The sequence below is a fragment of the Rhincodon typus genome, chromosome 11 (assembly GCF_021869965.1).
Source record: "Rhincodon typus isolate 14 chromosome 11, sRhiTyp1.1, whole genome shotgun sequence".
NCBI classification, from domain to species: domain Eukaryota; kingdom Metazoa; phylum Chordata; class Chondrichthyes; order Orectolobiformes; family Rhincodontidae; genus Rhincodon; species Rhincodon typus.
This window is the reverse complement of record NC_063342.1, coordinates 41,978,609-41,998,420: the sequence shown is the minus strand read 5'-3', so window position 1 is coordinate 41,998,420 and position 19,812 is coordinate 41,978,609. Positions and strand designations below refer to the sequence as shown.

The 19,812-nt window shown below is 38.1% G+C and overlaps 1 protein-coding gene across 1 annotated transcript in view; it reads left to right on the top strand.

The window, feature by feature from the left end:
- The window catches only part of LOC109923462 (BCL-6 corepressor-like), a 95,467-nt gene that overhangs the window by 66,511 nt on the left and 9,144 nt on the right, over positions 1 to 19,812 (top strand). The window contains 2 exon segments of the mRNA XM_048603100.1: positions 13,348 to 13,475; positions 17,098 to 17,191. Of these exon segments, the coding sequence (XP_048459057.1) occupies positions 13,348 to 13,475; positions 17,098 to 17,191 (222 nt within the window).

Genomic DNA, 19,812 nt, shown 5'->3' with positions numbered 1-19,812 from the left:
ATAGGGAGTACAGTACGGGGCTGGGATGCTTCCTAGCGGGGCACCAGTGTTGAGGATTATTGTGGACGAGGTGCAGTTGGCTATCTTCACTGCTGTCTGTGGGTCAGGAAACTGAGGATCCAGTTGCAGAGGGGCGGAGCCGAGACCTAGGTCTCAGAGTTTTGAGGTCTGTCTAGAGGGATTATGGTGTTGAAGGCATAGCTGTAGTCGATGAGTAGGAGTCTGACATAGGTGTCCTGGTTGTCCAGGTGTCCCAGGGATGAGTGGAGGTCTAGGGAAATGGCATCCGCTGTGGACCTGTTATGTCGGTAGGCAAATTGCAGGGCATCAAGTTAGGCTGGGAGAATAGAGTTGATGTGAGCCATGACCAGCTTCTCCAAGCACATCATGATTATGGAGGTCAGAGCCACTAGGCAGTAGTCATTAAAGCACGTTGCACGTGTTTTCTGTGGTACTGGGATGATAGTGTTCTTCTCGAAGCAGGTGGGGACTTCGTCTTGTAGGAGGGAGAGGTTGAAGATGTCAGTGAATACCTCCGCCGGTTGGTCTGCACAGGATCTAAGTGCACAGACGGGGACTCTGTCCAAGCCTGTCACTTTCCTCAGGTTGACTCGCAGGAAGATCGATCTGACATCTGCAGCAGTGACGGGGGGAACAGTGCATCCGGGGCTGTCGAGGCAGGTGACACTGTGCCGCTGGCATTCTGTTCAAACCGAGCATAAAAAGCATTGAGTGCACCAGGGAGGGATGTGTTTTTGCTGACTTTTGGCTAGCAAAATGAGTTTGGAGAAATTGCAAAACATTTTCAAAGATGTTCGAGTGTATCAAGTGGACGTGTTTCTATCAGGAAAGCTGGATAAAAATTAAGCTTTTTTATTTGGATAAAAGAAAGCTATAGTGAGAACTCTTAAGAGATCAGAAATTATGAAATGATTTCATAAAGTGAACATAGGGAATCTTTATTGGAGGAATTTTTGGTAGCATCCAGAACAAGTGGCATAATTATAGAATAACTACTAACTGACTGCCTTCTCAAGGGTCTATTAGTGATATAAAATGACTGCTGCTCTTGTCAGTAATGCTCAAGTTCCAACAATGAATAAAAATAATGAATGAATGAATGTGGCAGGAGTTTTGCACAGCAAGTGGCAAGAATGCAAGCATTTCTGCCATATGAAATAATTGAAGTAGATAGCATTGATGTATTAATGGGATGCTTGATGCATACAAGAGGGAGAAGGACTTACCACTACATATGGGGCAGGGAGGGAAGAATTAGAATAGGAGAAGCTCATGGAACATAGAAACAAAACCAGAGAGCTCAGTAAAACACTAAACCAGAGGGTACATAAGTTAACGGATACCTAATCACATTTCATCTCAGGCCAGTTGCTTGTTTTGATCATCATAACTTTAGCTAACACCATTTTGTCCATCATAAGTTGATACAATTTTTATTGTTCCATGCGTTTCAAATTAAAATGTTTTATCATAAAGCAACAAAGTCACCTTTGGTTTTTGCGCAGGGCTATTCTGCGGAGAGCATATAACAAACTTCAGCATGAATTTAAAAAGTACATCGTACTCTAATGTTACTATCCTCCACTGATAGTGCGTAGACATGTTCCAAATGGGAAACAGATTTACCCATGATATACAGTCAGAGTCATAAAGCTGTACAGCAAGAGAACCAACCCTTCGGTCCAACTCATCCATGCCAAGCAGATATCCTAAATTAATCTGATTCCATTTGCCAGCATTTGGCCCATATCCCTCTTAAATCCTTCCTATTCATATACCCATTCAGATACCTTTTAAATGTTGTAATTATACCAGCCTCCTCCACTTCCTCTGGCAGCTCATTCCAAACATACACCATCCTCTGCGTGAAAAAAATTGCCCCTAAAGTCCGTTTTAAATCGTTCCCCATTCACCTTAAACCAATGCCCTCTAGTTTTGAACTCCCCTGCAGCGGGAAACAGACCTTGGCCATTCACCATATCCATGTCCATCATGATTTTATAAACCTATAAGACAGTTCAGGGAAAATAGCTCAGCCTCTTCCTATAGCTCAAACCGTCCATAGTGGCAACATTCTTATAAATCTTTTCTGAGCCCTTTCAAGTTTCATCAAATCCTTCCTATAGCAGGGAGACCAGAATTGAACGCAGTATTCCAAAAGTAGCCTAACCAATGTCCTGTACAGCCGCAACGTGACCTCCCATCTCCTGTTCTCAACACACTGACCAATAAAGGCAAGCATACCAAATGCCTTCTTCACTATCCCATCTACCTGGGACTCCACTTTCAAGGAACTATGAACCTGCACTCCGAGGTCTCTTTGTTTGGCAACATTCCCCAAAACCTTACCATTAAGTGTAAAAGTCGTGCCCTGATTTGCCTTTCCAAAATGCAGTGCCTCACATTTATCTAAATTAAACTCCATCTGCCAGTCCTTAGCCTATCAGCCCATCTGATCAAGGTCCCGTTGTACTCTGAGGTAACCTTTTTTGCTGTCCGCTACACCACCAGTTTTGGCGTCATCTGCAAACATACCAATCATACCTCCTGTGTTCACATCAAAATCATTTACATAAATGGCAAAAAGCAGTGGACCCAGCACTGATCCTTGTGGCACACTGCTGATCACAGGCCTCCAGTCTGAAAAGCAACTCCCCACTACCACCCTCTGTCTCCTACCTTTCAGCCAGTTCTGTATCCAAATGGCTAGTTCTCCCTGTATTCCAAGTGATCTAACCTTGCTAACCAATCTACCATGCGGAATCTTGTGGAATGCTTATTGAAGTCCATACAGATCACATCCACCACTCTGCCTTCTTCAATCCTCTTCATTGTTAGTTTCCAGTTCTCTGTAATCCTCCCATTTTACATTGCATATGCTCTGTTCGAAGCGTAAGAACTTGTGTTAGCTTGCATAGTTTATCAAGTCGCAATTCTGGTTGTGTGCCTTCTGCAATATTGGGAAAACTGTAAAGACTGCATTGTGTGAACAAACTTATTATGTGGTCTGCTGTCTTGGGCAACAATATATGGTGCTGCTATAGTACTGAGTTACAGTATTACAGAAGACGTTAATACAGAAGAGGGAAAACCTCTCCAGGTAACACTTGGCACCACTTGGGGAGGTAGCACCACTTCATTTGTACTTTAGTATTACTTTTGAAAGTAGTATGCTTATCATCAAATATTTTAGTGATGGAACTCTCTTTTGATTAAATCTATGATTATGCGTATTAAGCTCTTAGATCTAGCTAATTATTCTTTACTCCAAAATTTCTTCTGACTCTTCCACCCTTATCCTACTCCTACTATAGGTGTGATTTGTTGGGATGTATATCATTGTGTAATACGTTGTCTCGTGCTATTTTTTGTATGTGAGCCTTAATTTTATTGAATTATATGGCCCCCTCACTGGGTGGCCTTCATGCAAGCTGTCCAACAGCACAATTTTTGGGTTGTGGGTAATGCCAAATTTCGTTCATCCATCTTCTCCCCAGTTGTTATCCCATCACCTAAAGGCTGTAACCTCCTTTGATCTCAATTTTGAGGGTAGGAGGAAGGATTCAGGGAGACAGGAGCGGATTGGCAGGTTATTCTCCTTAGATGGGGGGAAGGAAGCACTTGTGAACCTCTGTTACAATGAACTGTTCTAAACATAATACGAACATTTTTAATTTGCCAGAAATTTTTTTTTTCTATTTTCTGTAATCTTCCCTCTAAACCATTTTGTAAACTATTATAATCTACTTTGTAAACTATGGCTGTATAAATCTGCCATATTCCATAGACTAAATTCGATCTGAAAGTAGACTCAGCTTCAGTGTTTCTGCCGATATTGCTCTTGAACTAGCTATAATGAAAATATACAAGATTGCCTCTCTGGTTAACTTCTCCTTTGAGTATCTCTTCATTATACTCCAAGGATGTGTATAGACCATAGTGGATGCCCTTTACTTCAGGGATATTCCATGTAAACGTCCACGAGCTTTAATGAACATTTTCAAAATATTTTATGGTTCTCTCAACTGAATATCAGCCTTTCAAATCCCAATTATGTAGAAAAGTTTAGTAAATACTGCAAAATATTAATAACTAAAGTGAAGAAAAGAAATGTGTTAACATAAATAATATAGCAAAGTAATTCTGCAGCGCAGTACGTAGTATGCATTTAAGTAGAAGTGGCTGAGTACAGCAGCAACATATCGTGTCATGGTCAGCACTGTCCTAGCTTGCTCGTACCCTACTAGTCTGACATTCCACATGTCTGGAAGGCTGTTTTTGTTGGGATGGTTACCAGTGAACCAGCATTACTGTAATCCCAGAGCCAAGATCTAAAATGTTAGATTTTCTTCATAGAACAGAAATTTGCATAGTTATGATGGAAGATGCTGCTGCCTGCTGTTTTCTTTGCAAATAGCAGTCCGCAGTATTAATCATATAGCATCAAAGCCACGTAAAATCCTGTATTGAAATCTCTGTAAATTCTGCTTGAGGGGATATTGTTCTAAAATCCCTTTTTCAGAAGAGTTCCTATCAAAAGTCTGTACTTTAATTGTTTAGCAGTCAGCTGGACTTTTTGTCATAACTTTGCTATAATCTGTTAACTTTAAAGAAAATCTAATTTATGTAATAACATAGAATCCAAAATTCAACTGAGATTTGATTAGGGTTGCTGTTCTGAAATCTTTTCAGGGCAAAATAGATTTACTATGAACAAAGTGGGGCCGACATTCTTTTGTGCTTCAAAGTACGTGTGATTCCAACAGAAATTAAAGCCTGAGGACCAAAATAAATTTGCCAACTGACCTCATCAGATTGTTGTGTAAAGTAGTAGTTCTGAAAGGGTTAATGCTGGGGATTGTTCTAGGCTCCACCTGTTCTGATGACACCATACCATCTTTGGTAGAGAATCAAGGAATCTAACTCTAGATCCTGATGGGGCTGTTTGTGTCATTTCTGGCTGCTAATGGTCTTGGTAATTATATCTAGCCAGCAAATGTAGATTGTGCCTAATGCGATCATGAAGAATTGCATCTTGGCATTCAGATAAGTGCCTCTTCTTGCTAAGTGTCACTGGTTGTTTATTCTCTACCACTGTAAATAGGATCTTCCCCTAGACATAGTGTATGGGGTAGTATGGTGGCTAAATGGTTAGCATTGCTGCCTCACAGCATCAGGGGCCTGGGTTCGATTCTGCTCTTGGGCGACTGAGCGGAGTTTGCACATTCTGCCCATGTCTGCATGAGTTTCCTTCAAGCGCTCTGGTTCCCTCCCCGCAATTCAAAGATGTGCAGGTTAGGTGGATTGGCTGTGCCCATTGTGTCCAGGGATGTGCAGGCGAGGTGGAGCAATAGGGGTGTGGATCTGGGTGGGATGATCTTTAGAGGGTTGGTATGGACTCAATGGGCCCAATGGCCTGCTTCACACTGTGTGGATTCTGTGATCCGACAAGAAGGAGAATTAGGGCTTTTGTGGCATAGTAATCATGTTCCTACCTTTCAGCCAGAAGATCTAGTTTCAAGTTCCACCCTCTATAAGAGTTGTGTCATAATACATCAGAACTGGTTGATTACAAATACCTTGAAAAAAGGATTAAGGTTTTTGTTGCCTAGTGCTAGAGTCTGTATGTCTGATCCAGAAGGCTGTATTCAAATCCCACTTGCATCAGATGTGTGTCATGTGTTTGGGTTCTCTGCAGTTGTTGGAACTGTAATGTATTACATGGTGATCAGTAGTGAGATTGTTTCTTAATTGTCTCAAGGGAACAATGGTGACAAAAAAAAACAAATTCAGAGAAGTTATTTTACCACTTTGACTCAAGACTTCTTAAAGCAGTGATGTTACTTAATCAGTAGCTACAGGTGCTTAAACAGGGAATCAGTCTGTGAACTCATGGAAGGAATGGCATCACAGAAGCAGGACTTCTGGGAAAGATCTTCAACTCAGAGCTGCTATGAGGTGCAGGAAAGACAGTTTCATCTACGAAAGGAGTAAAATGACTAGTCACACTTAGTAGTTAGAGTTCTTAGAGGAGAAAGATCTGTAGGAGCAATCTCAATTCAAAGTTTGGCTGGGAAGCAAATATTTTGGAGCTGCGGAATAACGTTCAAGATCCCAGTTGGTAAGGGACCAAAAGGCCAGCTTGGAAAAGATAGAAGGACAGAAAGGAGAACTTACCATTAACAATGGGCATGGTTACCATAGTGAGTGTGCTCATCAGTTATAGCTCCAGAAGTGACGTCAAAGGCTATTAAGTTAATTTATAACAAAACTGCAGCATCAGGAACATTGTCAGCATTGACAAAAGGGAGATTTTCAAAAATTTACAAGGCAGAAGACTTTCATTACTTTGGGAGATACAAAATTTGTACCTTGGATTTGAAAGAAGATTTTTTAAGGCCCCAGTCACCTAAGTTTATTTGAAAATCCAGTGCAGGGATATGCATCATATAGTAGTTCAATGAAAGCAGCAAAGTGCCCATTTTGCCCATGAAGGAATGGGAAAACTCCATCCTGACTGTAGAAGGCAAAAAAACTTTGCATTTTCTCTTCAAAGGTGAGAAACCACCATTTTGATTGCATGTTGGCAAGAAAACCCCAGCAGGCATTACAGAGATACAGTATTGTTATTTAGCAGAATTTCAAGCGGAAATGTAAAACACTACAGTTTTGCTATAATAGAGTTTAAAAGCTTATTGGAAGAAAACAACACAGTATTGTGATAGAGTTAAAAACTTTGAAGGGACTGCAAACCAAGGGAATTAAAACAGCATTAAAATGCTGAAAGATTAAAAACTTAAACCCATCAAATTACAAACAGATTGAGGTGCCTCAAATGTATATTTTAATAGAAATAAAAATAATTAGCCACATTAAGAAGGAAAGGAAGGAGAAATATTACCTGAAGGATTTAATGTCAGAGATGGTCCAAACAGAGCATGGCATTGGAAATCTTGGTGAAAACAGTTCTTAAGATGCAGAATTACTTAAAAACTAAATACTAAACTCAAGCTAAACAAGTAAATACATTCAACAGGATCTGCAGCAGGTGATGTAAATTGCCAAAATGTCAAAGGCAGCACTGATACTTTTGAAGACATTTGATAATTACTTCAATAACAGAACAAATGAAATTCTTGAAACAGGAAGTTATAATAGAAGAGTTCCAGATCTGGGGCATCCATAGATAATTTCATTAATGGTTCTACAGATAAATGACTATGGAGGCCTGAAATCAAAATTAATAAGAGAATTGTTACCGCAGTTATTGATGACATTTATTACACTTCTTCATAGAACTTGACTTTGGAGAAAGATATTCAGATTGCGCAGGATAATTCACAGGCAATTCCTGAGAGGAGTAAAGTCAACATTAACACAAGAGACCAACAGAACCTATCCATTTTTTAGTACAAAGACCGTGTAGACAGATGTGATAAGCCAACACAAAGTTTAGGCCAAATAGCAGATACTAACAGCCATTACTTTGGAACAAAAAAGCCTTATGGACATTAGTAGTGCCCAGCCATGATAAAAGAATGCTACATCTGTAAAACTACAGGTTATGTCCTGAAGAAATACAGAAGTAGAGCACAGTTTCAGAGCAGCAAAAGTGGTGGTGATTACTCACTCAAAGAGCACATTATGGTGGATCAGGCAACACAGAAAGGGTAACCAGCAGCATTCCTATGTATGATTGGTGATTTGAACTCTTACTTTGATAGAACATATGTAAGTCAATAGACATCTCTTCACTTTTAAGCTTGATACAGAAATGAACATCGCTGTCCTGTCAGATCAGATACAATGGCTGAAGAAACAGGTTGTAGCCTATGCAGATGAAACTACATCGTGCTTTGGAATATTTCCCAAGAGGGAAAGGTATGCTGTATGTAACATAGTGGAAAAGGTTGAAAATGAGTATGTGGTTCACAATCATTGCTTCACATTTTTGAGCCTGCATACATGTCTTGGTCTCAAATCCTGTAATAGCAGAAGGAGTTCCAATAATTCAAAGAGAATGACTGGTTCAGAAACAAACTGTTGTGGAGAAACAGGTAGCATGGTAAATTCAGCAAATTAAATAAATTTGAAACAAAACTTGACATCAATAACTAAGAATGTGAAATTTCAGATTGTCCTTAAAACCAACTAATTCAGTTTAACGTCTTTATGCCACTTAGTGCTCTTTAGGCAAAAACAAATCTCTGGGACTCTAAACCCAAAGCACGATATTACTTTTTGAAAGAGAATGCAAAGATTTCTGTTGTAATCTGTCACTTGTGTGCCAAATCATAGGAATTCTGTTTCTGATTAAATACTCAACTGTGAGATAATATATTTTGGTCCTTGGGCCTAGTCACCAAGATTTTTTTTTTATTTGCTATGCATGCGACCAGTAGCATTTATGTTCATATTTTGTTTTGTGAAGAGTTTTAAGTCTGAATGATTTATTTAGAATTTAGAATCTGTGTACCTTGTTCTTTCACCACCTACTTTGTGTTTATGCAAAACTTCATTTTAAGGAGGATGTACTTGTCACAGAGAATTTTATTTCAACATCCTTTTAGTTGTTTGTCAATCTCTGTTGATATTTCAATAAAAATTAAAATCAATGTTGTTAAGATCATCGGGGGGACTAATTAGAGGCTACTTTGGCAGTGTGAATTTTAACAATTCACAGTTAAAATGCCAAGATTCCTGGGTTATTAATTGTAAATACATGTTCAGTTTCCTCACACTGTCAAGTTAAGTAACCCCTCCCTGTGAGGCCTCTGTTTTTTCTTGAAGTCATTCTACAATATTACCATTGCTTGTCAGTGCTATGCAATTAGTCTCAATTTATGCCATGGGTGGATTTCAAAGTCATATAAACAGCATTTGAGTTGCAAGTTATTTCTGCTTACCGTATCTTCCACAGTAGCTGCAGTTAGTCCCAAATGGCTAGTGAAAGAAAAAGTGTACTGCTGGTCTATTTTGCCCAGGCTGGCTGAGAGTTATGACAGAAGAAAAGATGGTATCCTACCTAATGGTAGCACATATGTTATCAGCTGTGTGCCAATTGTGGTGATAACCACTTACTTAGATTGCTCTGGGTACCTACAGAGGCAACCTTGTTCTTATTTATTGTCCTATTAATAAGTGGAATGTGCATTTCCTAAAAGAGTGATGAAATATCTATATATGTCTATAACTGTACTCCTCTCTGGATGGCATCAACTCCTTCTCTGGAATATGGCATGTGATTTTCTCCTTTAGAAGTAGTGGAAATGGTGGTAGAGGAGCAAATACATGGGTGGGTTAGCACAGAGAGATACCAGCCACCTCAGCAATTAAATTCTGAGCAGCAGGATCCATGGTCAACCGCCTTGATAGGCCAGCAATCATGGCCCTAAATGATCAATTAATGACCACTTAAAGACCTCAGCCTCCAGTGCCATGATTACCTATCTTGCCGACTGCTGTGGAAAATGGCTGCCTTCCTAACTGGGAAAACAGCCTCCCTGGTTGCTAGGTTTGGGGCAATAAGTCTCCATTTGTCCCAATTTGGGAATTGGAGGCATGCGTGGGGATTGAGGAGGGGGTGCAGGAGCATGGTTGCTGAAAGACCCTGATCTTCCCACTGATTCCTCTGGGTCTCTGACATTCCTGCAGATCTCAGGGACGCCACTCTCACATTGGTTGGCAGCTTTAGGCAGGGGAGGGGGGCGTTACTTCTCCAATCTGGGACCTGATATGTTTCCACTCAAGACTTCGGTACCAAATTAGAACTTCATCTCACTGGTGGGGCAGGAGGATCCATCAGCCTTCAAGATACCCAATTTTACACAGAACAAAGAAAAGAAAATCCCATCCATAGTGTCAGACAGTTGTCACTCTGTACTTCACACAAGCTACTTATTCAATTACTCACCTTAATGGTGAGTGCTGCCAGGCTCTCCTACACAGGAGCATCACAACTAAGGCCATTTTTTGTTCTTGCTTAAAGCATTCAATGAGCTGCTTGTTCATACTAAGAATCTCTAACTTATCCATCCTTGAACCAGGATGTTGCAACTCGTGCATAAACAAATGACCAATCTTGGAGGTGTTACAGGTTGTATGGCTGGGACATAACCATGGATAACATACCATGGCCTTGGCCCACCCAAATTTCAGCTTGAATGAAAGTGAAACTTTAAATGCACTTGTAATCAGAATGTTTTTAGCATCAATGGACATAGCTGCATGATGATCAAAGCTACTCTGCTGGATCTGGGGAAATAATGTTGATGACCAGCTGCTTCATTCTTATTATTTAAAGCCTGTCCACTTGGTGAGAGTGGTCATGTGATTGCTGTGATAGAGGAACTGAAGCACTGATTCTGTTCTGAAGAAAGGTCACTGGACCCGAAACATTCGCTCTGTTTTCTCTCCGCAGATGCTGCCAGACCTCTGAGTTTTTCCAGCAAATTCTGATTTTCAGATTTCCAGCATCCGCCGTTCTTTGTTTCTGTTTAGCTCTGATTTAAAAACTGCCTGTCAGTCATCCATCCATCCATGTGGGAATGCAACTGACAGTTATAGTGCAGTTGGGAGTACATTGAGTGGGTTAGTGGCACAAAGTAGAATGGGATAACACTGACCATGTCCCATGAAAGAAAAAATAAATCTGGCAATGGCCATCAACCAATTTATTTCCACCCATCCCAACCAGCAATAGAAGCTTTTTGAATGTTCTACGGCAATAATTAATTGGAGGACTTGCACAATCAGAGCATAACACATCTGCTCTATACCACTGCTATATCATTTGATTATGCACTTGACACAGTTGTTTAGCCGTTAGTGGGGTCCATTATAACTTGCTGAAGAGATTCACCTGGTGTTATCTTCTTTGGATCAGATTGTTGACAAAAGGATGAAGTCCCACTGTATGAGTTGATGCACGATACAGGATGATAAAACAGAACTTAGCTAGTAATGTTTCATGTTTCTGTTTAAGGTGGATGCTAAAAGATTTTATAGCACTGTCCAAAGAGGAAGAGGTTGTTTTCCTGATGTACTGGTTACGGCTCCTTTCTCAAGCCCAAAAACAGATTAATTGGTCACTTGTCATATTTTTTGTAGGATCTTGCCATGTATAAAATAACACATGCTTACAGAATAAAAGCAATGACTACATTTCTCGGCAATTTGTTGTAGGGAAAAAAATGATAAATATATCTTTCTGACATAGGGTGCTATGAAATTTATTTAAAATATTTATCAATATTAACATTGTAGAAAAATGAAAAATAATTACAAAGAAGTAAAAGTGACTAACTATTTTTGTGGACTTCCTTTCTGTAAACTCACTAAAATTTTTGGTGGAGTCCTATTTGCTCAAGAAGTGTTTACTAGGCCATGTGTCATGAAGGAACAGAACCATGTCACTTTTGTTGCAGTGTTGTTATATGTATTGTGATGTATTTCAATCAAACTTTTGAATATTGATTGTTCTGTAAATACATTTAAGACCTGGTAAGGAGTGGTAATTTGGCTCCCCTCTTTTTAATCTCTCACTCAGTCAAGTGCAGAAAATGTTTTTATTCTTTTAAGCCTACAGCTATCATACTTCAATTTAAATGGAATACTAATTCAAATTAAGGATCCACTTAAAAGGTTTTATGGAGAGAAAGAAAGAGAAATTTTGTTATTTCCTAACCCTGAAAATCAACATAAATAGCAACATCAAATACATATACACAAGCACAGGTGATAAGCTTTAAGAGCACAAACTGTCTACTGCAGAAAAGAAGTGTAAAGGTTATGAAGTTTAAGAGTCCTTAGAGCATTTGAGGTGTTAGATTTTTAATCCAGGATCACAATTGTTTAATTGTTGACCCATATCCTCAGCAAAATCTGTTGGTGGGAGGGTTTGAGGTTTGAGCAAAAATATTTTCACCCAAGTTTGTGAGGATCTGCAACTCACTACCTAAAAGGGTGGTAGAGGCAGGAGCCCTCAAGATAATTAAGAACTATTTAGATGAACACTTGAAACACCATAGCAGACAAGGCTATGCACCAACTGCTGGAAAATGGGATTAGAATAGGTGAATGTTTAACTGGCATGGACAAGATGGCCTGAAGGACCTCCTTCCATGCTGTTAAAAACTGTATGACCTCTGTTCAGAAATTGGCATTTGCATCTTCTTTAAAACATATCCTGTAGAATAGTTTTCCTTGGTCAGAATATTGTGATTAATGTAAAAGCTTGTCAAGAGTAAGGTCATATCATTTGCCTTATTGATGACACTGAGTATACAGTTCTTAACCAAATGACAATGAACCCATCAATCCCAAGATTAAGAAGAGACTTGAGCTTTCTGCCTCTAGGAGTGTAAAAATCAACCAGTTACTCATTCCAATTGCTCTACTGCGCGCTGGTGGCTGAGAGTGAACTCTACAAAAATCTGGCAAATCTGTTCTGAGAATTATGCATGAGTTCACTGACTGCTGTTTCTGAAATGCGACAATATTGCATAAATCATGATTGATAAAGTTTTCAATGAATAATACTCTAGTTTCACATAAAACATTACATTTGTACTCATAATATGGGTTTGTTCTTTTTTAATGTATACTATTAGAACAAATATAGTAAACATGTGAAATTAGGGTGTATGTGTACAGTGGAACTTTAGCAGGCTGCTTCCTTTGCTTCAACAGAGAGGAAGTATGACGGTTATTGCCACACATGTGGCACCAAGTATGAGTACAGAGTTGTTTTGAATGATTGTATGCATCTGATGATGACTTGTTGGAAAGCTATATCATGTACTTTTGAATACATTCCTTATATTCCTGTGGAAAAGATTTAGCATCATATTGACTGGAAACTGTGTAGGTTAAACAATATGTAATGATGACTTATTTTACATAAATTAAAACATTGTTAATTGTAAACAATAATATGAATTAAATGATTTGAGGATTGTGATCGTTAGTATTGGAGCTTCATCCTAGGAACTCTGAAAGTACAATAACCTAATTTATTTATCATTTCTTCCACTGTAAAGATACAAGGATGGGGTACATTCCATTCAAAACATCTGCTAATGTTTACTGTTTAATATTACATAATGTTTTAATCCTGACTTACTAATGATATTTTATACCTTTAACCTTTGTAGGACGAACTTGTGAATATAAATGAATACGAATGTTACATTTCATAACTGAATACAATGCTCCAAAGATGTGTAGATTTACTGCAATGAAAATATTTTAAGTCATGTATTTACATGAAATAAGGGTGTTTGATATAGATTTATACATTAAAAGAATTTTTCTTTTTAATTGAAGAATAAAATTGTGGAGAAGGGAGGCATCAATCAAAAAGACACCATGCTGTCTGCGACGCCCCTGTATGGCAACCTTCACAGCTGGATGAGTACTGATCGGGTCCGCATGTGTGGAATTAATGAAGATGGGTAAGATGAGTTCCATTTTTCCATAACTCTAAGTAAAACTACTTTTTGGCCTGCATTTTGCATTGTAATGATCGTTAATCTGTCCACATTTGCTGTCATTACTTTGTGGAATTGACAGCACCTTCTGGTGTCCATACATGTGCAGCTTAAATAAAGAAATGTAGATGTAACTCTATGGTCCCATGCTTATCCACAGAGTGTGCAGTTGAAATCCATGTCGATGGAAATCAATCAAAAATCACTAAATTTGTGTGATGTTTTGCTTCTTACGCTATTATTATTCTCATTGCAAAAGCCTCAAACAGGTTCGCTAGGGCTCATGAAGTGTAAGTTGTCCATTAACTGCACATAGTTCTGGCTAAGCAAATTTCTGACCCTGAAAAATGAACTGTATTTGTGGATTGCCAATCTCCACATTCCATGCTAAAAATTTAAAAGATTTAAATTTTTATTTTAAAAGTTTGATATTTCAGCATTTACCTTAATTCCATGTTTTTGGTAATCCACCAAAACCTTCTCGAGGGCAATTAGGGATTGGCAATAAAAGTTAACAAGATGCACCCCACAAATGAATAAAGCAAATGTTCCATTCCTTCCGCTTTCAATAACATTATGAAAATGCCAATAGAACCTGCATATAACTTCCTGGTTTGCTGCTTAAAAATTCTTGAGTGTGGTTGACTGCATAACCTGTTTGAGGAAATCATTGTTATTTGATGTCAGAGATCCTTGTGGCTACAGCCAGATGAAATGAACACTGGGAAAAGTGAAATCCGTGCTGCAGAACATGTTAGATCTTTGTGGGAAGTTTACTTCAAGGTCAGCAATGTGTGCCATTACTTTGCTGCTGACTGCTAAGCCTTGGCCATTAAGACAGGGACTCATCAGCGGCAAGTTCTTGTTATCAAAGAAAGATGTAGTTATTGTTATTACCACAAAGCTCCCACAACAATTGCTATAACTGCAATTCCTACACACACAGAATAGATTCTGTTTACTTACATGAAATGGAAGAGTATTAACTAAATTTCATGCTTAGACATCTTGATTTATAGTGTGGGGTTTCAAGATTAGCTTCCTCTTTAAACCTGAATTAATAACATTTCTAAAAATCATTTTATTTAGTAGTTTGTTTCAATGAAACAACAACTGCTTGTGAATGAGGAGCAAAGTTTCAGAAAAGAATCTGCAGAAATTTGGCATTGTTTCTTTGCATTCAGCTGATTTACATGCTGGTTATCTGATATTGAAGAATTTGTCTTCAATGCAGACAAATAGTGCAAAAGGGTCAGGCAAAGTTCTAAGATGATAAGAGATTCTAACTTAACAAACATAATTTATTTCAATCTCATTAAGTATTGATGGAATCTGTAAGAGGTTTACATTTTGCTTGACAACATATCTATGAGATTTTGATTGTAATCACCTAGCATGTAATTTGTGGAGCTAGTTTGGCACAGTCTAGTTTAGATATACCCTGAAATTACAACGTGCTACTGGTGGACAAATGCTGTTGGGTCTGTGTAAAATTTTTCACCATTATTTGATGTATGATGGAAATTGCAATTGTAGTGTTAAATAAATTAAACATCTGAAAATGAAATGCAATTATACTTACGGTGCAAACAGTTAGCCATATGCTTTCAAGTGTGATCTGGTTTGTTCTATTTGTGCCAAAATTGTTTGCATAGATGGGTAGGACCTGCCCGGTCTCTAAACCAAACTGATCCGGACATGAGCAGTAGGGACTATGTATTACCAACATGCAGAGTAATATATGTAGCATGTGGTTTCTATACTATTGTTTATATTTTTAATTGCTAACACCCTTTTGTCAGTTTTTGATAAATAAATGGATTGTTACTGCATTTGGTTATTTGATTCTTACTTTTTTCAACATTTCTTATCTGTCCAACTTCATTGTTCAACTTGCAAAAACAATAGAATATTGCCTTTATCTCACCAGAAATATCACTCTGGACAGATGTCCTATTTGTCACCAAATATACCACCCACTAACAACCACCCCAACTCCCACATCCACCCACTCCACCATGCCACCGTACTAACTTTGTACCTATCCCAGCTGGCTCAGGAATATTTAAACTATGGGGCCTTTGTCTAAATTATCAACTGTCTGATCAGATTCACAAAGTGATGCATCAAATCAATGAACAAATCTGATACAACAAGCTTCAGTGTTTGTTGCTGACTACCTGGCTTCTGAATGCATTTTATTAGAGGAGCTAGTACTCCAACAGTACATATTACTGATACTGTCATGAATATTTCTTTCTTGAAGATTTACTGCATGAAATAAAAACAATTAGCATAATGGTGCCACCAGTGTTTTTCAGTCTGAGAAGTATGATATGCCGATTGTGGATGTTACTAGTATTTAACAAAGTATGGGATTCGTTGGCCCTGGGCAATATCTGTTTCATGTGTCAGCACGTAGAATATTCACCTTAAATGTATTTCGAAGTGGTTATCTGGAACAGTAAGCGTGTTTTTTCAAAGTGTTTATTTTCTTGTCAAAATAAGTGGATAACACATTTGTATTTTGCTTCTAGTTGGCTTGAAGGGATAGGGCCTCAAAAATTAGCTACCATTATTTGTACTAATTACGTATGTTGTAATTGGAAGTTGAATATAAAAAGTAAAGTAGTCATAGTCCTAGCAGACCGTAGGCACATTCTTTCATGAGAGAGAGTCAATTGGTTTAAGCTGAGGGTTGCTACACTTCAGGTGAGGGAAGAGGTTGAGAAGGAGAGTCCTTCATGGTAATCTCAGCCGCTGTGGGAATTGAACATGCTGCATTGGAGTTGCATTGCTTTACAGCTGTAATATGAGGGATTAAATTAGTTTGGTTACTGCATATGTGACTTTGTTCTTTGAAATACAACTTTCGTTTCCCAACTATCAGACCGTATCCTCTTGTTTCTCTGACGTCTCTATTACTTCTCGTTTTCTTTAAGAAAGTTATTACTTTGTTACTGTCTTGAGTTCTTGCTATTGCTTGCCTCAAATCTGCTTCCTGCAGATAAAAAAGAACCAAGAGTATGACCCAGATCAAGTACAGAAATCACAGAAAATGTGACATATGATGGTCTTTGCTGAAGTTGCTGTGGCCAATTAGGTGAACCCCTGAAGAAATTTCCTCAGTAAGGTAGAAACAAGATGTTGGCCTGACCCCTAAGGGTTTAGGTTATTTTAAAGGCATAGTGTCTTAGATGGCTTTTCCCTTGGAGAATGATTGCTTGTTATATGCTGTTTGTATTAAAAGATTGAACTTTTTTGCAATAATATGAAATACCTTATAAGTATTCAAACACTGTAGGGAAGATGAAACTATATGCTTAACATCCGATTGGAGAAATACTTATTGAAGTGGAAAAGTGCTGTTGGAATCCTAAGATAATTTCTAAACCCTGTGCAATTTGCTGTGTGAGTGCATCTGCATGTGTGTGTGTGCAGCTTAAGATTCATTTGGAGAAGTAGTCATAATCATGGTAGACCTTTGTTTTAAAAGTAGCCAACAGTTATGAAATGTAATAGTCAATTAAACAGTGATATGTAGAACAAGATAGAAAACACTATTAACTTTGAATTTATTTCACAGCAGGAAAGTCTCTGTAAGCGATGGTGAAACACAGAAAAGCATGAAGCGGTTTGGGATCAGGGATGACAATCACATGACCCACAACTTGGGTGTGGTAAGCTTACATAATGTCATTCTCATTACACTTTCATTGTAAATCCCTCATATTAACAATGCTATCGTAATCCAGTCTGAATGAATAATTTAACCAATAAGTTAATCATTTAGTTCTATACTAATTGAGAATTCCAAAAGACGAGCATTCACTTTTGAGAGGGGAAAGATTTAAAAAGGACATGAGGAGTACCTTTTTCACGCAGAGGTGTATGATACAAGCTGCCAGAGGAAGTGGTCGAGGCAGGTACAATTACAACATTTAAAAGGCATCTGCATAGGTATATGAATAAGAAGGGTTCAGGCGAAAAGGCTCCAAATGCTGGCAAATGGTAAGAGGTCAGATTAGGATATCTGGTCGGCGCAGACGAGTTGGACCGAAGGGTCTGTTTCCATGCTGTATGACCTCATGACCTTTGCTTATGGGAAACATGTGATCAGCATTTTGAAAGGTTAAATTATAGAACTTACTGAATGATGGTATCAAACAAATGCCTAATTGACTAGTATCACATTTCTCTCTCTACTATTTTAATGGAGGAGATAACTTATTTATTTAATAGGTTAATGCCTCTGTTAAAATGAGACAAAAAAATGATAGAATACATTAAGCAGTAGCTTTGAAGTTTAAGCTGTTTTCTCTTGAGAAATACACATTTCTATGAACATTAAAATATACTTTCAAGCTCCCTTATTTCTACCACTACTTGAAGTATGCAAAATGTTGTGATGTGAACAGCTACATGTGGTATTTAGCAAAACAAATTGGGAAAATTGCATTTGACACTAACATTGTAGTAAGAATTCGGCATTATTATTTCAGTGCAATAAGATCAAAGAGGACAACTAAAATTAACTACTGAAATATTTGGAATAAAGTTCTATATATTTTTTGCTACATTTTTCAATTAATCAATCTTTACCTGGCCACAGCAAAAATAAAATGTCTGGTATGTATTAATTAGTTTCTCAATGTTTAGAACATCTGACTTTTTTAGATCTTTTCATTTTTAATCTTCGTTACTCAAATCAAAGATTTGAAGTTTGTGTTGGCAGTATGTTAGTTTAGGTTTAAGTGGCTTTTGATTCCACGAGGAGCCATTTTTTCAAAAACTTGGCTTGTTAATTACCAGCTAAGGCCTTGTTAGAAACTAATTTACAGAGCAATACATGGAAATCTTTGGCATGGGTTGTTTAAGGAAGTTCAATTATTTAGCCACTAAATCAGTGTCACAAAATGCTGAAGATGACCAAGATATTCTCGACTTCTGCCTTATGACTGACCCTGATTTATCATTTGGTGTTCTCCTAACGCTGATCTATCTCCTCAGGTCAGCTGACACACTGAAAAAAGTGGTATGGCAATGATTGAAGATAAGTGCAGCTCATGTTGTGTGTATGGACTTTCAAGAAGCAGTTGGTAAAGTGCCACGCAGTCCATTTGTTAGTAAAATTGAAGCTCTTGGGACTAAAGGAGCAATGGCAGATGAACAAAACTCATTGGCAAATGAAAAAGATAGCAACAGACTTTAGGAGGTAATTGGCAGATTGGTGAAGTGGGCCGACACATGGCAAATGTAACAATGCAGAGAAGTGACAGGAGATGCATTTTGGAAGGAAGAATGGAATGGGAACAGAGAGGCCTGGGAATATGCATTCGCACATTTTTAAAGATGACCAGGTACGTTCAGAAGGTCATTAACTTTTAAAACAGGCATCGGAGTGAAAAAATAAGGAGGTTATCTAAACTTTTATACAGTGCTGGTTAAGTCCAGCTGGAGTATTTTGTGCAGTTCTTGACAGTAAGCTTCAGGAAGAATATGAAGACCTTGGAGGGTGTTAAAGTAAATTTACTAAACTGGTAACAGGGATGAGGGCCTTCAGTTACGTGGAGAGACAAGAGAAATTAGCATGTTCTCTTTAGAGCACATTAAGCTAAGGGAAGAGTTAACAGAGATGTTCAAAATTATGAAGCGCTTCAATTAGAGTAAAAAGATAAACTTTCTAATGGCAGAACAATCTGTAACAAAAGGAAAGAGATTTACGGCAATGACAAAAGAACTAGAGGAGCTACGTGGACATTTTTTACACGATGAGTGGTAGGAAACAGAAATGTACTGCCTGAAAGAATGGTAGAAGCATATTTCTGGAGGGAAGTGCATGCATACTTACAGGGAAGTTAGTTTCTGAACAACAGCAATGGGTTAGATCTTTGAGTTACCACAGACATAATGGTCTTATAGATCATAATGGGTCCAGGTGAAAGCTGTTCTTTTCTAAAGGGTGTTAGTGAATCAGGTTGATTTTTGTGATGATCCAACTGATCAAGTTACTTTCTTTTACAGATTTCAGTTTTTTTTAATTACAGATTTATTTATCTTTTTAAAGAACTAATTCAATAGCACAAACTTTCTTGGTGAGATTTGAACTTAAGCTTTTCTGTATCTTCAGTCAACTCTTCTGAATAGTCACCATTAATGTTCCTGGTTTGAAATTTATTTTCCTGCCTTGGTCTGTGAAATAACAAGGTGTGGAGCTGGATGAACACAGCAGGCCAGGCAGCAACAGAGGAACAGGAAAGCTGACGTTTTGGGTCTGGACCCTTCTTCAGAAAATTTTCTG